This window comes from Manis javanica, chromosome 14 (genome assembly GCF_040802235.1).
Source record: "Manis javanica isolate MJ-LG chromosome 14, MJ_LKY, whole genome shotgun sequence".
Lineage (NCBI taxonomy): Eukaryota > Metazoa > Chordata > Mammalia > Pholidota > Manidae > Manis > Manis javanica.
Window position 1 is genome coordinate 82,694,328 of NC_133169.1, and position 24,444 is coordinate 82,718,771.

The 24,444-nt window shown below is 37.2% G+C and overlaps 1 protein-coding gene across 5 annotated transcripts in view; it reads left to right on the plus strand.

Annotated features, from left to right (window-relative positions):
• PCBD2 (pterin-4 alpha-carbinolamine dehydratase 2) overlaps window positions 1-23,632 on the plus strand; it is a 40,989-nt gene extending 17,357 nt beyond the window's left edge. For 3 of the 5 annotated variants that reach the window (XM_073221613.1, XM_073221609.1, XM_073221611.1), the window contains 2 exons: window positions 22,067-22,147; window positions 23,379-23,632. In XM_073221613.1, the coding sequence (XP_073077714.1) occupies window positions 22,067-22,147; window positions 23,379-23,474 (177 nt within the window). In that variant the 3' untranslated portion in view covers window positions 23,475-23,632. Of the gene's footprint in view, window positions 1-10,259; window positions 10,446-10,485; window positions 10,595-22,066; window positions 22,148-23,378 lie in introns of all 5 variants that reach the window. The other 2 variants (XM_073221610.1, XM_073221612.1) reach the window with 2 other exon arrangements.
• Window positions 23,633-24,444: the final 812 nt, after the last annotated feature.

Genomic DNA, 24,444 nt, shown 5'->3' on the forward strand with positions numbered 1-24,444 from the left:
GTTGCTTAAAAGGAACCCAACCTTTTTTTATACATAACTGTCTTTTTACTTGTGAATTTAATAGGTAAGAGGAACTTGTGTTTTCTCTGTATGTTTGTCTATGGGTGATACTGCCAATACTAACTCAGATTGGTAATAACTCGTAATGAGTTTGAAAACAATTTCACCTTATGATAATGTTCTGGGCATGATGAATCACTCCAAGGAACTTAAAAAACCCCAGCAGTGATGTTGGCCAGGTGCTGGAGAGCTGCCTCTGCTTGGAGATCAGTAACCGGCGCAGCTTGGTCCGGTATGCTGGTGGTGTCTGATCATGTCGTGTACTTGGGAGCCATGAAATAAGCTTCTTTTCAAGTCTTAGTGCATCATTTTTTCTGACATTGATCAAAGGTTGGGAAACTACTATTATATATGTAGCCAGGGTATTCATAACTGTCTTACATTCTTAATCTTTTGGCTGTTTGGTTGAAATATATCTACGCCTCTTAAATATTGAAGACATAATGTCCTTTAACCTACAACTGCAGAGTTAAAATGAATTTTATGTGAAATACTTAGTTGTGGACCACATCTTCAGCTTTTTACATGCCACAGTGCTCTTGTTTTTTTCCCCTCCCATTGTCTGATAGTGAGGTCATTTTCAGTCCTCTGAGAAATTCTATTCCCAGCCAGATGCGGCTCATATATTAAAAGTAGCACCTGTGGCTAATATCACAGCAGCTTACCATAAATTTACATGGTAACTAGGATTATATCTGTCAAGACTGTTAAAAAACATCTAGATTTAATTTGATTTCCAGTATTGTAGAAGCTCTCCAACATTTTGCTTCATAACTATATTTTAAAAGTTAAAAATCACTCCACTGTTAAAGTTTTATAGCACTCATAGTGCCCATTAAGTTGATTTGTTCAATGGAGGTCAGAGTAAAGCAACTTGGCTACATTAAGATCGGAAACCAACCCATTTGTGACAAATTTAGTCCTTTCGTGTGAATCTTCTCAACGTCTCTGCACTGATTGGATTCAGGTGTAGCTTATGTCAGTAGCATTTAACCTCAAAAGAATGAGCAGTGTGATTGGGTCGTAGTAAATTATGGAGCATTTTGCCTTCGCTTGTTTAAACATAACTGTTGACTTTGTTGCCCATGCTTGACTGCTCCAGTGTCTGTCTATAAACGAGTAATTTGGTTTTAAAGACATCTTGGAAAATTGGGGTACCTGCCCTTGCCCCTTTCCCTCCTTTAGGTGATCCTTCCTAAACGGTTTTGTTCCCCATTATCCTTTGAGTCATCTCCCACATGTTATGATTTGCACACCTGCAGTTATAAAATTATTTTGGGGTGTCCTTATATCATGTTCAACTTTCCAGCATTTATGAATACAATAATGATTCACTATAAATCAAAATAATTTACAAGCTACAGAGAATCTGCTCCTACAAATAAGAATTGAATGATTAATTTCTTTGGTGTCCTCCCATTTGAACATGGGTCCTTAAAAAAGAAACTGGTAGCATTTCTTTGTATTTGTGAAAGCTTGCTCACAGTCCAGAACTGAATTAAAGTATAAGTTCAACCTCTAGACATTGAGTATTTTAAGACATGCGAACAAACACCAGCCAGCTAAGAAATACACGATGTCTCTATCATAATCAGTAGGTGTGATTGTCTTAGCAATAATCTTGCTCCCCCCTGAAGAAAATCATAAACGTTGGCACTGAGGGCAGAGCCGTGTGCAGCTGGGGCCCTTAGCACAGGGCCCACGCCCTGAGGGGGCATGCTCATTTTACGTTGGAACTCAGTGTGGAGGCACTTTCTGCTTTGTTGATCCTCTTCCTGGAAGAACATCTATACGCTTTTTTGAGCTTGAGCCTCACCAAGGAAGTGAAACAGTAGCCAAGGATAATTAAGCTGAAAGGTTGTGATGATGGAAAAAATGATTAGGACTGAGGCTAAAATTGTGTACATTTAGTGTGTTACCAGGTGTATTTAATCACTTAAAAGGTATAAGAAAATACATTAATGACCAATCTAGAGCCTAGTTTTGGGGGTGAATCATGACATCTCTTCTGTATTTGTGCATCTAGGATAAATTTAGCTCATAGGGGAATTTAGGGGTCGTGAGTCTGGATTGCTGTTGCAGTTCCTTCTCACACATCTGTGGAGAGGAGGGGTACACATTGAAGACGGATGTGCCCAGCACCCCTTTCTCACACAGCCTTTCTTGGTTTCTTCCTCCCCTACTACTTTTACTTCTTACCGGGGCTTCCTGGTTGACTCTTCTGCCCCCTCCCACCACACTGCGGTAAGCTCCCTGAGGGGCAGGGCTTGTGTTCCAGGGTCTAGAGTCCAGGAAGGTGCTTGGTACAGAACAGCAGACTGACAACTGGGTATGTCCTATCCTTTCCAGAGCTAACAGGAAGATTCTGAATCTTACAAATATATTAAGGTTTTCAAATCCTGTATGGAAAGCAGAAAGATAGACTGACAACTGGTTTTGCTGACCACGATTCCTGTTCTCCTCACTCTCCTATTTTGTTTCTAACGGTGCCAGTTGATGTTCTCAGGGAGAGAGCAATCATTAGATTGCTGGCAGTGAGGCTACCTTGCCATGTAGCCACCTTACAGATCCCCAGATAGAGCCTACAAAGGACTCAGGAGCTGTGTCTGTCCAGTGGCCAAAGACACAACCTTAGAAGGCTGAGTTTTGAGAATAGAAATAAAGCTTATTTTAGAAGACCAGCTTGTTTTCGCACAGAAGTATTATTTCCTCTCAGCTCAGAAATTAGTTAAATCCTAAAATACCATTGAATTGAAGTGCACAGTGCCAGCTTTTATCACTAATTAATGACGTATTACCTTAAGTGGTTTACTTATGGGAGAAATGGGGAAATAATTTACAGCCAAATGGGCCAATCCGATAGCACTCTGATATGTATAAAGTACTCTGAATGCACTGCCTTATAAGGCAGTATTTAGCTTCTTTCCTTAGGAACATCTCATGTTGACAAGTGAAACTATGGTATTAGCTGCATTTTTATTTATAATTTCATTTTAAGCCATGCAAAATACTATTATGTAATTGGTTTTTCATATTACAGTATATGAATGAAGTATTTATTTCTTCTAATGAAATCCTCATTTGGCAAATTTTGGCTGTTCAATAGTAGTTGCTCTTGCATGAACAAATATATTCATTTAACATGAAAATTTTTCATTCGTGTCAACAAATATTTTTTTAAATACATGCATCTTTTCTTTCCCTAAATTATTAAAAAATAAGTTTTATTTAAAAAATAGGCAACTTTGTTATAATGAGACCTAATTATAAATCTCATACTGTAATAGTCTGGGACTATAATTAAGAATGGGTTCTGCTGGCAAATGTTGGGAAGAGGCCAAGAAGAAAGTTACAATACCTTGCCTATTTACAAATTAACCATTACCTGCCAAAAGCACATCAGACCCACACAGCGGACATCCGCTAATCCAGTGGTTAGCCGTTCCGGGCTCTAATGCACACTGTTTTACACGTTAACGGTTTTGAAGTTCCAGGCCAAAGCTGACCTTTCACATGTGCTCCGTTCACAGTAGGAATCTCCACTCACTGCTTCTTGTCAGAATGGATTATCGTGACACAGCCCAGGGCTCACTTTGGCTGCAATTAAGTTTTTGATCAGAATTATTTTGTTCACAAACAATCACATTTGTTAAAATGTTACATCTGCCCTGAAAACCGCTGGCAGCTTCTCAGTTTATCAGTGTGATGTGAGTATAATTCTTCATTTGTTTTTCATAGATTGGCAAACTATCTTATATATGTTACTTAATGTTTTTTTTTTTTCCTTTTGCTGGTTTCTGCCTTTCACTTCATTGGGTTTGGAAGGAAACTTTATCTTAAAATTAGTAAGAATCCTCTTGTAGCCTTTGAGAATTTGAATGGAATTGTTTTTGGTGCAGAGCAAAATTATCCAGTTGAGCCAAGACTCAAATATTATTTCCAAAAATTGTTAGTGGTGGTTCTGTTTCTCACATGAGGAAATGTTTTAGCCTTGTAGAGTGTGGGGGTTCGAGGGTTTGATCCTTGGTCTGCAGTTCCTGGAGTCTGTGCCTGCGGTGTCGCTGCCTTTCTGTGTTTATTGTAGTGCACATCTCAGGATCCATCACTCTTGCCATTGATTTTGGGTACCAGAAGTGAGACCAGCAGTGGCTTAATTAACCTCACCTCTCATGGTTCTTTGAGTGGTTTTTAAAAGTCATTTTCTCACTAAAAAATGTCAGCACAGATATCTAAAGCTTTTTCGTTGACTAACCACTTCATGTCTATAATGTGGGGAGGGTACCTCTCAGCGTTCTCACCCCTTTTTTGAGCCTCCGCCTTTGGAGAAGAGTGTTTACTTAGTAGGTTCATGTTGGCTGGGATACTTAGAGAGCACAGGGTTAGAGTTTGGATTAGAGTTTAACATAGAATGGAAATTAACCTTTGACTTAATTTTGTATGAGAGTAGAGGCCGGAAGCTGGTGCTGAGGTAGTGTTGGGAGGTAGGGAAGGAATAGAGTCAGAAGGTTGTGACCTTAAGAGTGCTTGAATGCTGTTTGAAATTCAAGCATTAGGTTTAGAAATTTTAATTACTTTATTTATATATGTAAATATATATTATGTATATTTCTGTATGCATTTATCATTATAATGTAAAAATATTTATAAATAAACAAATATATATATATATATATATATATTTAGAAATGCCCTTAAAGCAATTTATTACCAGGTTTTAAAATATTGCATTAAAACCCTAACCATTTCCCATTTGTTTTGATGTAACCAGTCTCACTTACTGCTGACTCATAAAATTACAAGTGGCAAATAAAAGGTGTTGCATCAAGAAAACTGTTTATTTAGCTATACTTTTTAAGCTTTTTAATAATGTAGGGCCAACCTATTTCTGAAATCCAAAGGCTTTACTTAAAATGGAATAATATAAATGCTGGCTATGTTAATTTAGCCTTAGTTTTTTCTATTGTCAGATTGTGAGAAGATTTTTCTTAAATCCGTTTCTATAAGTATGTTTTTGGCCTTAAAAAATACCGTATTTGGAATGTACCTGACCATATTTACTGTTTAAAGAGGTATATTTAAGGAAAAGTACTGAATAGTTTTGAATTTGAGAGAAAGCACCTACCTGGACCCTCCAAAAATAGGCATAGGTAGGTTTCTTTTAGCTGTCATTATTCAATACTGCCCTGCCTTCTTAGAAAATGGTGCACAAACAGAAGGTGGCCACAATTTCTAATGTTATTACAAGCTTATGTTAATGTAGTCATTGATTTTCTTACATCAAAATTTTGTTGTATTTTGAGATTCTGAAATTTTTAGAAGTTTGTGTTTGTAATCTGTTATGCCCATATAATATGTATGGGACATCTGCTGAGTCTTAGGAACCTTCACCATCTTTGAAGGGGGTTTTCCAAGGTGGCCAAGAGAAACAATGTTGCAGAGTGGCCCAGTTTTTACCAAGAAACAGAGACCACTAAAATCCTGTGTAGCATCCAACATATGTAGATGCAGTCTCCAGGTCTGAAACCTTCAGTGCAAAGAAGGCAACAGACGAAACAAAATAAGGTTCAAAAGTGTTGTTTCTGCAAAGGCTGAGGCAGACATTTGTGACTTGGGGTCTGCTCTCACAATGTATGAAACTGAAAGATAAATTGGACACAAAACTACCTTGAAGTTTTACTGGAGCTTGTAAAAACACCTCTGAGGTCCCAAATAGGTCATTCATGCCAGACAGAGAACTCTAGATTCTTTCCTGACTGCTGTGAAGAAATAAACCCTCAGTTCCTACGCAATATGATTGTTGGCTTAGGGAGATCCCAGTCAGTGTTGTGAGAAGAAGAATTGTTCTTTAATCACCAGGAACACAGCATTTATCTCTGTATGCAGGTCATCAAATCTCATAGTAGGAGGGGCCCAACTGTCACTGGTCCGCCCTCTTCCGGCCACGATGGGGAGGCCAAGGCTGAGAGGCAGGAGTAACTATCCAAGCTGGCAGCACTAGGTCTGTACCCCAACTACCTTTTCCCTTCTCAGTCTGTGGACTTTCTCTTTCGTAGGACTGTTCAGGTGCTTTTCCCTAATATTCTGCATGGGCCCATTTAAAGTTAAAGCAGACCACCTCTTGTGTAAAGAAAATCAATTCAAACTAAAAATTTTAGGGCATGCTCTTCTGAGGCTTGAGGCTTTGAGCCAGGTAACTAACTGCTGTTCTTGCCAGTTCCAACCCTGTTGGTCTCATGGAACGTGGCTCTCTGGATTGTACGTTTCTTCTGGAACCACCTCCAGTTTATTTCTGACCTCATACCCATTCCCCATATTCACAGCTTAGCATGTTTTTTATTTTATTATGACGCTGGATTTGCAACTGGTCTTAATTTCCAAGGTTACAGTGAAGAATACATCACAGAACACCAGGGCAGGCCTGGTCCCCAAGTTTGCACCGGGTGCTCGAGGAAGATTAGGCAGACCAAGAGGGTAATGGAAACTGATCTCATTACAATATTCTACCTGTATCATAATTTTGAAAACTTAAGATGCAGATCATTTAGTGCAGTACTCTCTTCTCTAAGCATTAAGGACAGCAGTGCATAAAGCTCCTTGGCATCCTGATTCCTCGGCCTTCTCACAACCCCTTAGTGAGTGGTCCTTTCCTGGACAAATAGGGTTGCTGAGCACAGAGCTTGGTTGGCATGCCCACAGTCACGTGCGTGGGTGGCTGGAAGAAGTATTTGAGGATAGGAACTAGGATCCCAGAGATGTCCACTCCGGGGTTTTCCCCAGTGCATGCAGCCTGCACGTTGGAGGGTTTGATGACAATGGTCGCTGCCGTTTCAAGTTTGCTGGGTGGATTATTTGTTCTAACAGGCTCAATTGTCATGGTTTTGGCACAGCAGGTGGTTAATACCTGAACTAATTGGTTGCCTGAATAGGTTGCTCACTAAAGAAGACTCATCATATTATCTAATGTTTTCACTGGGTACTGAAAAAAAGGATTAAAAAGAAAAGATTTCTCATTTATTCCATAGACACCTCCCAGTTATGCATCCACTCTTCTCATTTTGTGTCCCTGAAACTCCCCAATGCTATTGGTAGAGAATTCAAAGAATATTTATGTTAAAGCCTGGCTCAAAAAAATATATTTGGTAGACATGTCTCTCTTCTACGTGATTGAACTACTTGCATGAAATAGTTTCTGAAAGAGAAAATTGAGATTTTGCAGCTTCTAAAAATACATAAAGGAGACAATGGAACCACATGGAAACTAAGCAGGATGTTTTAATGTTATAAGAAGATTCAAAATATACAACAAATGAATATTATCATGACAGTTGTAGGGAAAAGGGAACAAAATTTATAATAGTCTTTCTTTTTCTAAGCCTCTGTATTGCTTTATTTTTCTCTTGTAATTAAATTTTTTAAATAAAAATTATAGGAAATTATTTTTGCTTTAATTAGCTTTTAGGTAAAATAAATAAATGGAAAAAGTATCATCTGCCATCGGGGATTTGTTCTGAACTCACCTGGAGGCTTTGGAGTCAGACATGCTTAAATCGGAATCCCAGCCCCACCTTTTATAAGAGCGTGTGACTTCTCGTGAAACCTCAGCTCTTTTCTCTGTACAGTACGACTGATCAACCTGCCAGATGATGATGTGCTAGGATTATTAGCTAATATTTTTTTAATTGAACATTATTGTGTGCATGAGGGTGCTAGCAATTGGTGCCCATCATCTCCTTGTACCCACCCACCTGGGACTCTCAGTCCAGCCAAGTCATGCGGCTTTCTTAAAATCTGGGTCTAGAGTCCAGGTTTTGGATTCCTAGACTAATACTATTTCCATTTTATTGTACTATTTCTGATATAGTATATGTGTTTTTAAAATATTGTATTTCTCTGAAAAGCAAATAAAACTTTAAATAAATTAGCCACAGTCTACCCATTCCCCTATTGATGGACATTTAGATTATTTCTGGTGTTACTGTTAGTTCTGTAACAAGCATCCTTGCGTCTCCTTGTATAAGGTGTAAGAGTTTCCTTTGGGTATAGATCTAACAGTGGATTGCTGGGTTAACTCTTTGATATACAGGATAATAAAAAACGAAGGTCCAGGATTTTGAGAAGGTCAGGGCAGGGACAGTCAAATTGTAGCCCAGTGGCAAGGCTATTTGTCAGCAGAGGACCCCTATCCACACATGAAGCCACAATAATCCACAGTGACCTAAGCCCTCATGACTTCAGAGCAATGTGAGCTGATTTTGAAGTGGTTCTGGAAATCTGGGAAGGTGTATGTAAGGGGCAAAGATCATGGAAACATGACTTAGCAAGTGGGGTCTTGGTCCAGTCAGTGCTTTAGGGCAAAAAAGACCTACTTTTCACCAAAATTCACTTTTGATGGCACTAACTTGCAATGTCACCAATAATACTGCAGATTTGTACTCTAATACCTTAAGTTTTTGCAAATGTGCACAATGTTAAATTGAAACCTTAAGTTTTTGCAAATGTGCACAATGTTAAATTGAAACCCAAGTTTCTGAATGTCTATTGTTTGAGAAAGTGTATCTAAAATGATATTTTCCTCTTAATTCCACAACTCAAAAGATTCCAGGTTGTGACAGAAATGTAAGTACTTGTTGCTGTATTACTGTACACATCCCTCTGAGACTGAAAAATGGTGCTGGTCATGTGGCTTAGACACTGTGCGTTCTGGTGCCAGTAGAATTGAGTTAGGATATGGTGTGGGCTTCACTGGACTTGGGATTGGGATGCAAATGCCTAGTATCTACCAGTCCTGTCTCATCCAGTTGTGTTTTGATAACCTCGTTGCTTTCAGTGGAGGAATCCTATTTTACACTGGTCTTTATGGGCAAAGATAATTACATGTTTGCATAAGCAAATCAATAAACTTGTAATAAAATGTATCAGACCATTTCTTTGGCAGGACCGACCAGAGCAGCTTGTGAAGCAGAGCTATTTCCAATGGTGCATGAAAAGCTTGAAAATTCTCAGTAATAGCAGAAAGCAGTATTTGAAACCAATCTTAAGCAATTGTTTGTTTTCCTCTTCCCCAACCAAGTTCATAAAAATTTGGTCAGACAGACATTTTATTTTGATTTAAAATATTTTCAGGGAATTGTTATCTGCCGAATGCACATGTGTTCCTGCACGTTTTCTTTCACGATTGAAACTTTAAACCCTTCCCTGAGGTCCCCCTAAAACACTCCCCCTGCCCAGCAAGGTTTGCATCTGTGAGGAAGGTGAAGGGATTTGGACCTTGGAGAAACCTCAGAATTTGAAATGGGCCTGTGCAGTTGTGTACCAGAAATGGCCAGGGTTAGTACCATATGGGCTCTTTGTCTTTCTTTTCTACCAGGATTCCTCACCCCGAAAAGACGTTGGTTAATTTGGGTGTTTCAGTTTGGTTAATCAGATCATGAGTGCCTGTGAGCATGGCAAGAGGCAGGATTGAAGCATTTATAAAAATTTGGCTCAGAGTAAGCCCCATAATTTGTTTTGAAGAAATACCTCTTCAGTGACATTTAAAAAAAAACCCAAAAGATTGTGGTTTGTAACACCACACCTGGTCCAGATTGTACTGGATGAATCCATATTTGCTTCGCTGTAAATGATTTTGAGGGTGGAATTCTTGTATTGTTTTCTGTCTTGTAAGCCCTTGACATTGTACTGGTACCTGTGTGCGCACAAACCTCCTGACATGGGAAAGGCCAGCTCAGCTTCCCACTGAAATGCAGGTTGGCTGCATTTATTCTGCATGTTCCTAGAATGAGGAAATGATATGACAATAAACAGAAATGCCCTTGCTGAAGAGAGAAGGGAAGCTGGTGTTTATCTGGTCAGGTGGTTTAGATTAGCCATGATGCGGCTCTGTATTATGTTACTTTAAATCATTGTGTCCCAACAGGACATAAATTATGAAGATTGTTACAGTATGTTTCATCCTATGTAAGATCAACAAATTGGAATAATTTTTTTTATAGGAAAATCACAGTGCTTTTGGCAAGGCTATTGAAGCCTTTAATTTGACTCAAGTATTTCTCAAATATTATTGCATACATAAAGTATGATTTGCATAAGGTATGAAATAATAAACTTAAAAACAAAAGGGAAGATTTTCTCTCTAGCAGTTGCATCAAATGGCGGAGCTCTCCCACTCCATCAGTATCTATTTGCTTTCTTTGTCCCAGTGTTTTAGAGCCAGTTGTTTCTTTCCTCTGCTGGGATTGTAAATGAGCCACACAGATCTTGGAGCAGAGATGCGTTTGTGCTGTCTGCCTGTCAGCCCTCACCTGCACAGAGACGGGGCCTGCTTGTGGTGGAACTGAATGGGAGCCCGCGTTAAGGAGGAGAAACGAACTTTCCTGTTTATACAAGTACGTTCAGGAAAACAAACCATTTCTTTCTTTTTTTCAGGCTATTGTGAATTATTTAAAAAAAACAATCCAAACCCAAAAAACCCTACTGATTAACAGCTGAAGTTAAGGTAACTTATATTGGAATATTGCAGAAAGAATTGACTCAAGTAAGCATTTATTCTTTTAAGTGTTTCCTGTATTCATGACTGCTTTCTGAGTTATTAGCCTTACTTGTGAATTTTTAACACAGAGACACATTTTTTTCATTTGTATTCAAGATGCAGCTAAGCTTTTTTGGCCACACAGAGCACATTTTCTAGATTTAAAAAGATGACACAAAATGACTTTGTGTAGGATTCAAGCAAACTGGAACCTTTTCAGTCTTCCACAGCGGCATGTTTTCTGTGCAAAGGTCTCTGAATGTTTGTTTTTTTTTTTTCTCTGAATGTTTTTATGAGACCTCCTCATATTCACAATGAAGTTAAGAAGTAAGTAGAAGTTCTGATTTACAGAGACTAGGAGAGGTGAGAGAGGTTTAGGATTTGCTCAAGGCCAAGGAATGAGAGACCTGGGATCAGAACTTACTGGGATGTGATGACACCATCCACCCGACCTTGTGAATCTTTTGATACCAAAAACAGGGTGCTAAGCTTTACTCTGTGTGCCTCAGCCCTGAGATTTTTCTTTAATTCTTTAGTAATGCTGTTTAAAACACAGAACAAGAAAGACCCTAGTTTCAGCCTACAGTGGTAGGAGTAGATCTCCGGTTAAGCCCCATCATAACAGGTCGAGGATAAATTCTGAATATATTTGTGGTTTGCTTCAGCTCATTGTCTGAAGACTGACAAGTTCGGGGCCTTTCTAAGTTCACAACCTGTGTGTGTACTTTGAAACAAATAAATACAGACGACTTATGAGACGGTCTCTTTCCTCACTGGGCACCGTTTTCTGGGAAGTGGGTCTGGCAGGCTCTTTCCTCCCAGGGATGCCTTGCAGCCATCTATCGCCCCAGGTCCTCCGCAGAACTATCAGGATGTCTGATTGGGCTCGAATATTTGGGTGATGTGTTTTTCTTACAGAAAATATTGGCAAATGTTCCTGAAACTGTACAAAGACCCTTAAAAGGAGAATTGTTCCCATTTAAAAGTAGGTAACAGAAAGGTTAAGTATGAACTCACTGATATTGTACAGATCTTTTTGCACCATTGGAGATTTTGTGATGTGAAGTGGAATGAGACTGTGTCTTAAAAAAGGTGTACTGCTTGTAGAAAATGTATTTACTGTATCATTAAGCCAAATTAAGTATTATTTTGCTTCTTTAAAAATATTTTTTGAGTGCCACCCTGCCCCATCCCCATGGTAGGGGAGGGGGCGCTCCCTCTGCCCTGAGCCCTTGTTCTCTTCCTCTACCCTTTTGGTCATTGTTGCAGGATATTGACTTACAGTTTAACATGCTCTGGTTTGAGCAGATGTCTTCCTGCCTTTTCTCTCTTTTAAAAATCAGGTGCCTATAGATTCTTTTTATTACAATGATCAGGCAAGACAGTTTTATGTCAGATATAAACTGGAATTATATAATGTAAATAGTGATTGTATTTCTTAAAAGGAGCTGCTTGATTATAAAGAAGTAAAGGTATGGAGTAGACTGCTATGTTTCACATTACTTGATTTTTAAAATATTTGGCTAGATACTCCATCAATTTTAGTGTTTCGATGCATTAAGTTGAAGGTTAGGGATAGTTTCTAGATAAACTTGAATTTTTATAAATTCCATAATGATAATACCAGGGAGCATAAATTCTAATTCTTAAAGTGTTGCTGAAACAAAGCAACAAACTTTGATAGACTTTGCAGTTTACCTCACCTCAGAAGACTTCTGAAAGTAACCAATATGGATGAGCAGCAGGTTAGAAAGGAAAGCCTCCAGCAGGACTTACCTGAGGCAGCTGATTGGCGTTAATGAACAGCCCCAGAGAACATTGAGTCAGACGTTATTTTGACATTAGGGAACTCCGGGAAAAATGGCTTCTCTGGTGTATTCCTCTTGGGTTGATTCTGAAGCCAGTGTTTGAGTCTGCTTAGGGGAAAAGCATGGATGGAAAACTAGTGAAATGTGCAGATTCCGAAAAAGCAACACTGAAGGATTGTGAGAAATTCTTGAAGGAGTTAATCAGACTGAGTTGTTGGTCTGCCCAAGAGCAGCTGATGATAAGGAGAAGGTAATTTAAACCTACGTGCAGAAGAATTCGGAAATGAGGAGTGTCTTTTCAGGGAAGAGACATTCTCAGCCTGTGATCATCTTGGCCAGAGTGCCTTTTTGGCACACATCAGCTCCGTGGAACCTGTCTAGTTAGAGAACTTTCACTAAAAATGGAACAGAAACGAAGGGCTCGTAGGTAAACTTATGTGTAGAGATGTTTATGTTGGGTAAGCTCTGCTGTCTGGAGAAGAGTGGATTTATACTAATAGACCTCCAGCAAAGAGTAGTCTTCCTTCCCTGGGAATTCAGGAGGAATTTACTAAGGTAATTATAAATCCTAATCCTGTAAAGGCAAACTGTTTTTCTCCTTGGCTTTTCATTTCATAGTATATATTGAAGGTGGTACAATGCAATTAGCTGAAAGAGTGGCCTTATTTTTCCAAATGGCTATTTAGAATATTATGGTAATTGCCCAAAATGGTGACTTAAGGACTTCTTTTAAAGGCTGTAAATGTTACGGTCTTGTGAGTACAACTTTTGAAGGTCATGTTTAAAATCGAGTGTGCTCTCTCTCAGGCTGTGCACTTACCACTAGCTGCAGGGGCACTAATTCATCCACGGGTACAGTAGAGCAGGCTGCTCTTTCAGTAGCTTGTGAACATTTTCTCAAGTGCCTGGGGAAGCCCATTTTAATTTCAGAGTTGGATATTGGCCTGTGTTATTGAAATGTTGCGTCTGCAGTGGATCAAGTAGAAGGCAAGTAGATTAGTGGCCGGGGATTGCTTGGGGTTGTGTCTGCCCCCAGCCATACACACTGGACTGCTTAGGGTAGGGTCCTCAGGTGTAAGGCCTTTAGTTGGCTTCTCAAGGAGCCACAAGTCACCTGCTGGGCTAAGATGCTCACTGACAGATTGCCAGTTCTATCGGGAATCTTCCTGTGATGATATCTACTTAGAGAAACAGTTTTAAATATGTTTCTCGTTTTCTCAGCCTTACGAAAGTGAATTTCTTTGACTTTCCAGTTGTTCTTGGATCAGGTTTGGAAAGGAATTCTTTCTCTCCGGGCCACAAACACTGTAATGTTATGGTGTTGATCATTGTAATAATCATTAGCATTAATGAGTGCTTAATAGAATGCCTGATATATTGTAAAGGATGTTACACAAATTATCCTCTTTTTCATATGAGGAAACTAAGGCTTATTTCAAACTTAAGTAATTTCTTTGAGGTCACATAGCTAGCGAACAGCAGCATTAGGACTTGACTGTAGGTTTCTGACCCCAAGGTCTCTGCAGTTGACTACTGTGCTCAAAAATAAGGGTGACAGTTGGGAGAAGAAAAAGCGTGGATCAAATACATCTTTGGTTGAGTCTGTTCCTCACAATTCTCATTTTGCTAGTTGCCCGCAAATTAAGATCTGATGTTCCCTTTGCAGTGGCTGGAACAGTTAACATAACAGTCTTTTCCACGAAAAAGTCATGGTGAGACGTGTAATCAATATTCTGGGGCAAAGAATGCCTTGTCTTGGTATACCAAGCAATGTTTATATGATTGATCAGTCACCAACACCAAGAGAAGGTCCTGTTCTGTGACATGTGCGTGCTTGGCAATGATCTTGCTGTGCATTTTGCTTAATAATTTTCATTATTTTTAATTAAAGTTGAAGAAGTGCAGACTCTAGCTGAAATTAAGGTAGGTTGTGTTGCCGGAATCTGGTAATTACTTTAATTGATCACAAGATAGTTTCCTTGATCACCAATTAGACTAAATTGCCGATCATGTTTCAAGACGTGAAGAAATGTCCAAACTGATTTATGTAATAGTGTTTTCATTTCTAATCAGACATAAATATCATTTCCTTCCATAGCAATTGTGTTTTATAAAAGAAGAGTTATAGTCCTACAAACATAAAGGTGATTCATAAACAATAGAGTTCTAATTCATTGAATTAGTAAAGGAAGTATTTAGAGGCTTAATGGAGGTTGTACTGGGGAAATTACTTTGGAGTTGCTGGTGCTCATTTTCTTAGTGGGAGATGTGTTCTTTTTTAGTTCATAATTAAGATAGTCTATAATCAAAATATGAAAGGCAGCTGATTTAAAGAACATATATCAAAGAGAATTGCTCCGAGTAATGAAAGATTTGTATTGTAAATATGTGCGAGAAGTTAGTCTTAGAACTTTAATAAATCATACATGTTATTTGGACTGAAGCTGCGTTTTAAATTCAGGGTGCTGTTAAACATTTCACAGATTGATACAGGATTTTTGTTTTAGTTTCATGCATCTGATAGTCTTTCATATTTTCATGGAATAAAATGAAACAAAAGGAACTTTTAAGAAAAATTAAAGTTCCCAAAGAATACTTGATTTGGGGTTCATGGAAAAATCTTTTAATTGCTGATGGTTTGGAGATTTCCAAATGACAAACTTCATTGGCCCAATTTACTATGATTGTAATGCTTACATTCCTTAAAATGGCAGAGTGACTTAAAAAGTCATACTTCATCATGCATTCATTGACTTGTTCATAAAATGTAATTTGCAAAAGAGGAAAGACTGAAACTATTATCAGCCATTATATGTTATTTGTTGGCCATATGTTTGTTTGAAATGGCTGTGGCTCAACAGAACATGGCTCACAGACAAACGATGCTGTAAATGGGCACTAAAACCCCACCTAAACAGGTAGGCATATGTTAAGAAGTTAACATGAGCCTAAATATTTTAATATGTACCAGGTTATATACATTGTTGGATTCCAGCTCCCTTTACAGTGAGACCTTCATTTACATGGCTTCTTCATTTTTTTCTCAAACTAATTTTTAAAAATACATCAGGTAATATGTGGTACAAAATTAAAAATGTACCAAAGAGTATAGTATGTCACTTCCTGTTCCTAATTCTTAACCACCCAGTTCCCCTTCTTCAACTGCCATCATTCACTATTACCAGTTCCTGATGTATTATTCCAAAGGTTTATTAATGCACATAGTTTCTTTGATTTCTTTTTTATGCAATTCACAGACTAGTGTTATGCTTTTTTTTTTCATTTAGTATGGTAGCTTGCAGGTATTTCCATGTCAGAGGATAGTTTCCCTATTCTTTTTGATGGCTGCATAGTATTCCAGTGTATAATATATTTAATCAGTTCTCTATTGTTGGACATTTGGCCCTTTTTAAAAAAATTATTTATTAAGGTATGATTGATATACACTCTTATGAAGGTTTCACATGAAAAACAATGTGGTTACTGCATTTACCCATATTATCAAGTCCCCACCCATACCCCAATGCAGTCACTGTCATCCATCAGTGCAGCAAGTTGTCAGAGATCCTCTGGGACATTTGGCCCTTTTAAGTCTACAGCTATTACATGCTGTGCTGCAGTAGCTGTTCTTGTAATTTGCATATGAGTATGTCTACAGGATAAATTCCTGGAAGTGGAATTGTTTGACCAAAAGTCATGGGTATTTTTTTTTTTAAGAAAATGGGCATTTAAAATTTTGATAGATACTGTCAAATTCTCTTCCATAGTAATTATATCAATTTATGTTCACCAATAATGTATGAGAGTGCCTTATCTCTTTTATCTTCACCAACAGAGTATTATCACACTTCCTGATCTTTGTCAAACTGATAGATTTAACTTAGTTTTTTCCCTCAGCTTTATTGAGATATAATTGATGTACAACTTACTTTAATTTGTGTTTCTCTTATCATCTATGAGAGTAAGCAATTCCTGTATTTAAAAACCATTTGATTTCTTTTCTGTTATTTGTCTCTTATGTCCTTTGCCCATTAAAAAAAAATTGTGTGGTTGGTCTTTTTCTTATTAACCTCTTTATAGCTAAGGAAATATGAATTGCAAATAAAGCTTGTTGTTTGTTTCTTACTATGTTTGTTGGTTTGTATTGTCATACTGACAAAAATTTTAACATAGTAAGTTTTATCTGTTTTTTATTCATGGTTTGAAGTTTTCTGTATATAGAATTTATCCATTTCTTAAGTTTACTCCTAGATAATTTTTGGTGCTTTTTTAGATGGGATCTTTTCTTTCAATGTATTTTCTAATTGTTGTTTATATAAGAAGGCTATTGACTTCTTTTGGCTTGTTTCATTTAATGGGAATTCTTCTAGTGTTTCCCTGTTAAGAGTGATGTTGCCTTTTGGACTAAGAGTGTTTCTATCATTTAAGGAGGGGTCCACATATTCTTCTTTGTTCAGAGTTTTAATATGTAATACATACTGAATTTATCAAATTTATGAAAGTTATTATATGATTTTTCTCTTTTGGTTTATTAATATGTTAAGCTACCTTAATATATTCCCTGTATTGAACCATCCCTGCATTCTTAGATTAAATCATATTTGCTCATGATATTTTGTTCTTTCAGTGTATTGCTAGGTTTTGCTTATTAACATTTTATTTAGTATGAAATCAGTCTATAGTTTTATTATTTATATGCTATCTCTGTGGGAGTTGGGAGACAATGTTTTGAATAATTTGTAAAAATAATTTGGAAATGTCCTACTTTTTCCATCCTCTGAAACAGTTTAATTCATATTAGAGTTAATGTTCCTGAAAGGTTTAGTAGAATTCCTCTGTGAACCTGTGTGAATTGATTGGGAACTGTTACTTTTTGGTATCATCACTCTTACACACATTTCTCTTTTATAGTAATTTAGTTGTTCAGGCTTTTTTGCTCTTGGGTCAGTTTTGATAATTTTTATTTGTTAGAGAACTATTTTACCTGTTTTAAAATTTATTTGTATAAGTTTTCTATTTGTTTGAAATTTATTTTTTTGTATGTTTTTCTCCTATATCTGTAGTTACTTCCCTATTTTCATTTCCTGTATTATCTGTAGTATCTCTCCTGTCTTTTCACTTGTGTTTAGATGAAGTAACCAATTTTCTATTATAATTTTTTCAGAGTGAGCTTTGGATTTATTAGTTCTATTTTTCTCTTCTTTAGTTCATTTATATCTGCTCTTTTTATATTCATTCCTGATCTCCTTTCTGAGTGTATGTTGTTATTTATCTTCTTTATTGGATGATTGAATGCTTAATTTATTTTAATTTTATTTTAGATGTGTCCTATATGTGGTGCTTACATTATTAAGTTCTATTCAGTTTCAGTTTTGATTTGCTCTTTGACCTAAGAGTTTTAAAAGAAGAATTAAAAAAGATTTCCAGGTAGTACTTTTTGTTACTTTTGTGTCCTAGTTTTGCTTTTAATTTTATCAGAGAATGTTGTCAGTACTATTCTACTTTTTGGAATTTACCAAGATTTTTTTTTTGTGGGCTAATATATGTTCAATTTCTGTGACTGTTCAATAGATATTTTAAGGGCTGTCTTCTTGGTTTTTAGAGTTGAAATATATTAGAGCTACCTTTAAATTAATTTAAGTAGGCCCTATTCTTACTTTGGTTCACTTACTCTGCCATGGGTTAAGAAATGTGAATTGAGTGTTTCTATTTGTTCTTTATTTCCTGTCATTTCTGCCTCATTGATTTTGATGCTCTGTGATTCGTAGTATAAATATTCACAATTATTCAATCTTCATTGTGGATATACTTTATAATTCTAAATTACCCTTATTTCTTGTAACAAATTTTTTTTTTTACATTTGCCTCTGCCCTTTTATTTCTAGTGGTTGAGTTTTGCTTTGATCCATTGTAAAGTTTTCTCTTCTTTTAATTGGTTGAAAAGATACTTGGTTTTACAAAACATGACAGAACCAATCTACCTTTTTTCCCCTTAATTTAAATCATGATAAGGATTGTGTTTTCTTTGCTTCATTTTAATTGTGAGTATTTCTATTTTTATTTTGGCTTTTCTGTGGATACTACGATACCTATAATTTTACATAGCAAACTTAATCCTCTCCTTCCTTAAATAACATTTCTTATCAATAATAGTCTCCCCACTAAGCAATATCAAAATTATCCTTTACTTTTTCCTGCTCTCCCTTCACCATGATATTTTAGTTCATATTTTTTAGTTCCTATGTTTGTTTTATACTTTTAAATATTTTCTGACATTCTGTTCATCTTAGTTACCATTATTTCATCCTTTAATAAAGGTCCCTGATGAAGGATGAATGAGAATTATTCCCTAGAGTTATTGAATTTAAAAATTTTATGTCTTTTTTATTAATTTTGAGCAACAATTTAGCTGGGTATAAAATTCTTTGCACTTTCCTAAAGTCTTTACAGGCACTGCTCCTCTGACTTCTATGTTGAATGTTGGTATGTGGAAGTTTGAAGTCAGCCAGATTTTTGTTGTCCATACAGGTGACTTGATGTTTTTGTCTGGATGCCAAAGGGATTTTTGTTCAATCTTCAAAGTTCACTAACTTTACTATGATGTGTAGAAATGGTTAAATTCTTACAGTCAATAGATGTAAATATTTTATTTCAGGAAAATTTTCTTCAATAACAGTTCTATTTTTTCCTATTTTGTTAATTTTTTTCTTTTATTGACAACAATTATCTGTGTTAGATCTGCTTTGTCTTCTTGGTTTACTTTTTTCTAACTCTTAGAAACTCTTGTTGATCTCTACTTAATTTTGCCCATTCTCTCGGTCCTGTCCTCTGAGTTCTCACTGGGTTTTTAGTGGTGTCTATTCTGCTTTGTGCTATTTGCAGTTTTCTTTGATGGAATGGTTTTAGAAAGCATGTGCCATTAGCTAGTTCAAGCCTTTTGATTCCAATTGGCATCCTGGTAACAAGTAGCTAGGACTGTAAAAAGAAGTCTTAGAAGGGCAGATGTTTTCCACTATCTGCCAAGTTTGCTGTTTAGTCCTTATAATCCAGATTACCAAAGTTTACCTTTGAGTTCTTGTTATTTTTCTTCTATCCATTTATCTGACTTGCTTGCAGAAATTCTTTTACTTTAATTTGAATTTCTGTTGTGATAGATGTTACTAATTTATAGATTTAAAAGTAGATATTTTAGGGTCATTTTGTTTTGTTATATGGAAGAGGGATTATGGAATTGTCTCCTTGCTCCAGAGAAGATGGAGTGGTCCTTGCCTAAGGAAAAAATTATAAATAAATCCTGTGTAAATGGTTTATCAGGCCTTGTGATATTAAATGCAAAATATTAGGTGACAGTTGAAGGGAAATATATAAAGCTGAGGAAGATGTGAATTTGAGGGTCTTTGGGTGTGTCTTTTTTTTTTAACTTTGTGTGTAGATATGGTAGGTCTTTTTCTTTGATCACTGTACCTCTTAGGATATGGGCATTCTCTTTTAAGTCAGAACAGTGATGAAATAGAATTGGCTACTATACTGATAGTATGCTGGTAGTCAAAGATTCGAGGAGTACTTCTGATCATGTTCAAATTACCCACTTGACCCATTTGGCTCTTGGGAAATGGTAAGGAATTTTAAGCATCACTTTGAATCTTTTAGGGTAATGTGGTTCAAAGAAATTGTGGCCACAGAGCTCAAGAATTTGGGCAGTGACTGTGCCCACCTAATTTCTTGTCATTAAGCTGTTTTCCTCAGTCATTGTGCATGGGTGTTATTCCACAGTATATTATCTATTTATGTGATAAATGTGTTTAAATCTCTATTTGTTGCACATGGGAGAGGAAAAGGCCATTTTTCTGGGAGATAACAACTAGAATCTTAGATCCTCAAGGCTGAAGGAAGGCTTTTCACCTATCATTACCTTTTGTAATGTCAACTATATATGCAGTTTGGCCAGAAAGCAGTAGGGGTTAGCAGTATGTGCTACTATTGATCTCATACTCTGTGCCGAGTGCTGAGCTAAGTGTTTTTATATCCCCTGCCTCATTTTTTTATTAGAGTGATTACATGAATTTTTTATTGTCTCCATTTTATTGATAAGAAAACCAAGGCTTAAATGACATAATTAAGTAGTAGAGTTGGGATTTGAAGTCTGATTGTTTTTCACCATGGAGCAGCAGGACTCCCTGGATCAAAAAGCCCATGCCCTTAATGGCTGTGTTACTGTCTCTCTAGGAAGGGGAGGTGGATGGGGGGTGGTGGTGATTCTTTTTATAAGTTGTCAGAAGCTAACCAAGCATAAGGTATTGTAGGCAAAGAATGAAAATTCTCATTATACATTATTTAATACAGGTTAACTCTGTTTGAGTAATTAAAACAGACTTTCACATTTGACTTGTTCCTTCCCCTCTTATAATCTAGAGAATCAGATTATGAAATGAGAAGGGATAGGAGACAGAATCTTGTTTTCCCACTGATGATTCCATACATGGTTAAATGGATTTTGCTTGAACTTCCATCCTTTTCCCAACAGGGAAAACCTTCAGGACTTAAATGTCAAAATGGAAATCTGTATCCAGAAAAATTGGTTCTGAGATAGGAACCATTGTATGAATGACATGGAATTGTAAAATGGCATCTTCCATGTTTCTCACTGTTAATGTGGAAATGCACCTTTATGTCTTCTGGTCATCCAAAAAACATAGCTCAGCTAACATCAGATTGTTTTTTCTAGATAGGAGTAATGAAGTTAAATATTTATTTATGTGGCTGTAATGGGTACTGCCCTGTGAATTCCACTGTTAACTTTGTAATTAATGCACCATTACCTGAGAGTCTGATTTATCAAGTATTTCTGCCTTCTGGATGCAATGGAGACAGACTTCCTATTGTTTGTAGTTACTCTCATAAAAATTTGAAAGCAAGAAAAACAAATTTTTTTCTCTCTCCGGACTAGTTTGTCTTCTGTTTAATAGAGTTAGATTTGCATTTTCCCTGTGGTACAAAGACGGCCCTACAGGTCCGCATTTACCGCCTGCGACTGGGTCTGCAGCCCCTTTGCCTTGAGACGGGGTGCTTTTCCTTGAAGTGGCAGTGCTGGCTAGTAACAAGATCCAAGCCGGCAAGCCAATCTTTTCTGTTTCACTCTAGATGTCAGTAAACATAGCCTTTCATGCCCTCCTGTCCTGCCTGGGAGATGGGATGGAGATGTTGTTCATTTCTGCCAGTGCTTTTGCTTAAGACACAATCAAAAGACATTTCTCCATAGTCTTATGGTCAATGCCTTCGTTATCAACCCAGTCACTAAAAACAAAAGTAGCAGTGATGCAAGAAAAGTGCCTCCAAAGATTTGGGGTCCAGGTAGTGAGATCCAGGGCGCTGGGTTGAAGGGAAATTATTCCTGTGCTATTTTGGAGAGTCCAGACAGGTCACTGGGTGAGACCAATTTCCTGGTTTGTTTATTTGAGCCTGATTGTTTTTCACCATTGAGCAGCAGGTCATGGTCCTGCCACATCGTTACCCCAGTTCTGTGGAGAGCAGTTCCTTTCATATTTGGTGTCTCCTGCTTTCCCCTAAGGATCCTAACCATGTCTTTATCTGGTTGGATTGCTCTGGTGTCTCTCTCAGGTCCGGGGCAGAGTGCGATGTCTGTAACCACTTTCCACTTCATCTTACACAGGCATTTGGCTTTATGTCCCGAGTTGCCCTACAAGCAGAGAAGATGAATCATCACCCGGAATGGTTCAATGTGTATAACAAGGTAACTAAATTGCCTTATTTTGGGACTCACCTTAATTATGGAGTCTAAGAAACTTTTTTCTTCCTTGTAATCCTGTGTAGCCAAGTGTCATTGTGCTTAGGAAAGCATCCTCTTATTCTTTGTCTCAGAATCCCTGTGTATTGTTGCAAATTAGTAGCAAATTTTCAGTCTACTTAAGGGAACAGGGAGTAATCCCTTTATTTTCCTGCTTGTCTTCTACTGAAACTAATAGATCAAATCGGACCAAATTAGGCTCTTGAATTATGCTTTAGTATCAGCCGTGCAGATAGAGTTTTAAACCCCCTTAAGGTAAATTTTGGAAGGAAATGATAATAAATAAGGAAGGTATGGCCTTATTTATCTCACTGACATAAATTTGCTGAAGAACTGCACTTTAAAAAGTAACTAGTAAATTCTCTATCTTCAGTGGGAACTGACCTTCTTACCTAAGACAAAGAACAGGCTAAGAGACAGAGAGCAGACTTTTAAAAAGAGTCCATTGGGTAGCTTTAAGGAGGCCCAGTGAGAACAATTGTGTACCTTCCCACCGCCCCACAGTGTCCTTGCCTTCTGGCCAGGCCCTGTGGAATGTCTTAGCATCATCTGGATTTCTGGGGCGCTCTGTTTTCTCCTTGAAAATCCTCTTAAGAGAAGCTTGATGGTACTCTTATTTACTGGAATATTTCAGAGCATGCAGGTACCAGGATAAACATTTCTTGACTAGTTGCCTTTTATTGCCCATAATTTTGCTTTTGCTTTTTAATTGATTTTTAAAGAAACAACAGGTTGTTCCTCCACCCTACCCTGACCCCACTTCCCTAATTTCGAAATGGGCTTTTTTAACTGTGGTTGCTAAAATATTACATTTGATAGCTTGGTTTTTCTCAGTGTCCTGAAAATAGTCATTATAATTAAAGTAATAGAAATTAAAATGGAACCTCAGTTATCTCTCCTTTTTTTCAAGAGACAAGATTTGAGATTCTGGCAGCTGAACTGCCATTCATTTGAGAACCTTTTTATCCCTTGGCTGCTGCCGGGCCCATCCTGAAGCAGATTGTGCCCCTGGAGGTCACTGGGTTTTAGAAATGCTATGTTTTTTCTTAATGTACTGTTTTCTAAATAATCTCCTCAATTCACATATGTGAATGTTGGATAATTGATTTCTGAACCACCAAAGTGGAATACCATGAATTGCAGTTCAAGGTTTGAAAACTGCTTCTCTCTTTCTTAGGTCCAGATAACTCTCACCTCCCATGACTGTGGTGGACTGACCAAAAAAGATGTGAAACTGGCCAAGTTTATTGAAAAAGCAGCTGCTTCTGTGTGATTTCTTTCGAAAGGAATGTGAAATCTTATTTCCATCTTGGGTGCAATGTATTTTGAAGGCAATTTACATGAATAAATTAAGTTGTGAATTTAGTTCTCCTTTTGAACTATATCAATGTTGTAAAATCAGTGCTTAAATATAAAATGATTTAAACTTGAGCCAGAAGGATTTTTTATTATATTTAATTACATACATAAGGCAAACCAACCCAGGTAATTATGTTAATAATATTCAAAAAGAGAAAATAGCATTCTTAAAGACTAGACATTGAGGTGGGGGAGTATTCACACATTTTTTTTTTGGTATCATTAATGTACAATTACATGAGCAACATTATGTTTACTAGGCTCCCCCATTCACCAAGTCACCCCCCACATACCCCTTCACAGTCACTGTCCATCAGCGTAGTAAGATGCTATAGAATCACTACTTGTCTTCTCTGTGCGATACTGCCTTCTCTGTGCCACCCCCACCCCCACATTATGTGTGCTAATCATAATGCCCCTTTTTCCCCCTTATCCCCTCCTTCCCATCCATCTTCCCCAGTCCCTTTCCCTTTGGTAACTGTTAGTCCATTCTTGGGTTCTGTGAGTTGGCTTCTGTTTTGTTCCTTCAGTTTTTGCTTTGTTCTTATGCTCCACAGATAAGTGAAATTTGATACTTGGTTTTCTCCACCTGGCTTATTTCACTGAGCATAACACCCTCTAGATCCATCCATGTTGTTGCAAATGGTAGGATTTGTTTCTTTCTTATGACTGAATAATATTCCATTGTACCACATATACAATGTACCACATCTTCTTTATCCATTCATCTGCTGATGGACACTTAGGTTGCTTCCATTTCTTGGCTATTGTAAATAGTGCAGCGATAAACATAGGGGTGCATCTGTCTTTTTCAAACTGGGCTGCTGTATTCTTAGGGTAAATTCTTAGAAGTGGAATTCGTGGGTCAAATGGTATTTCTATTT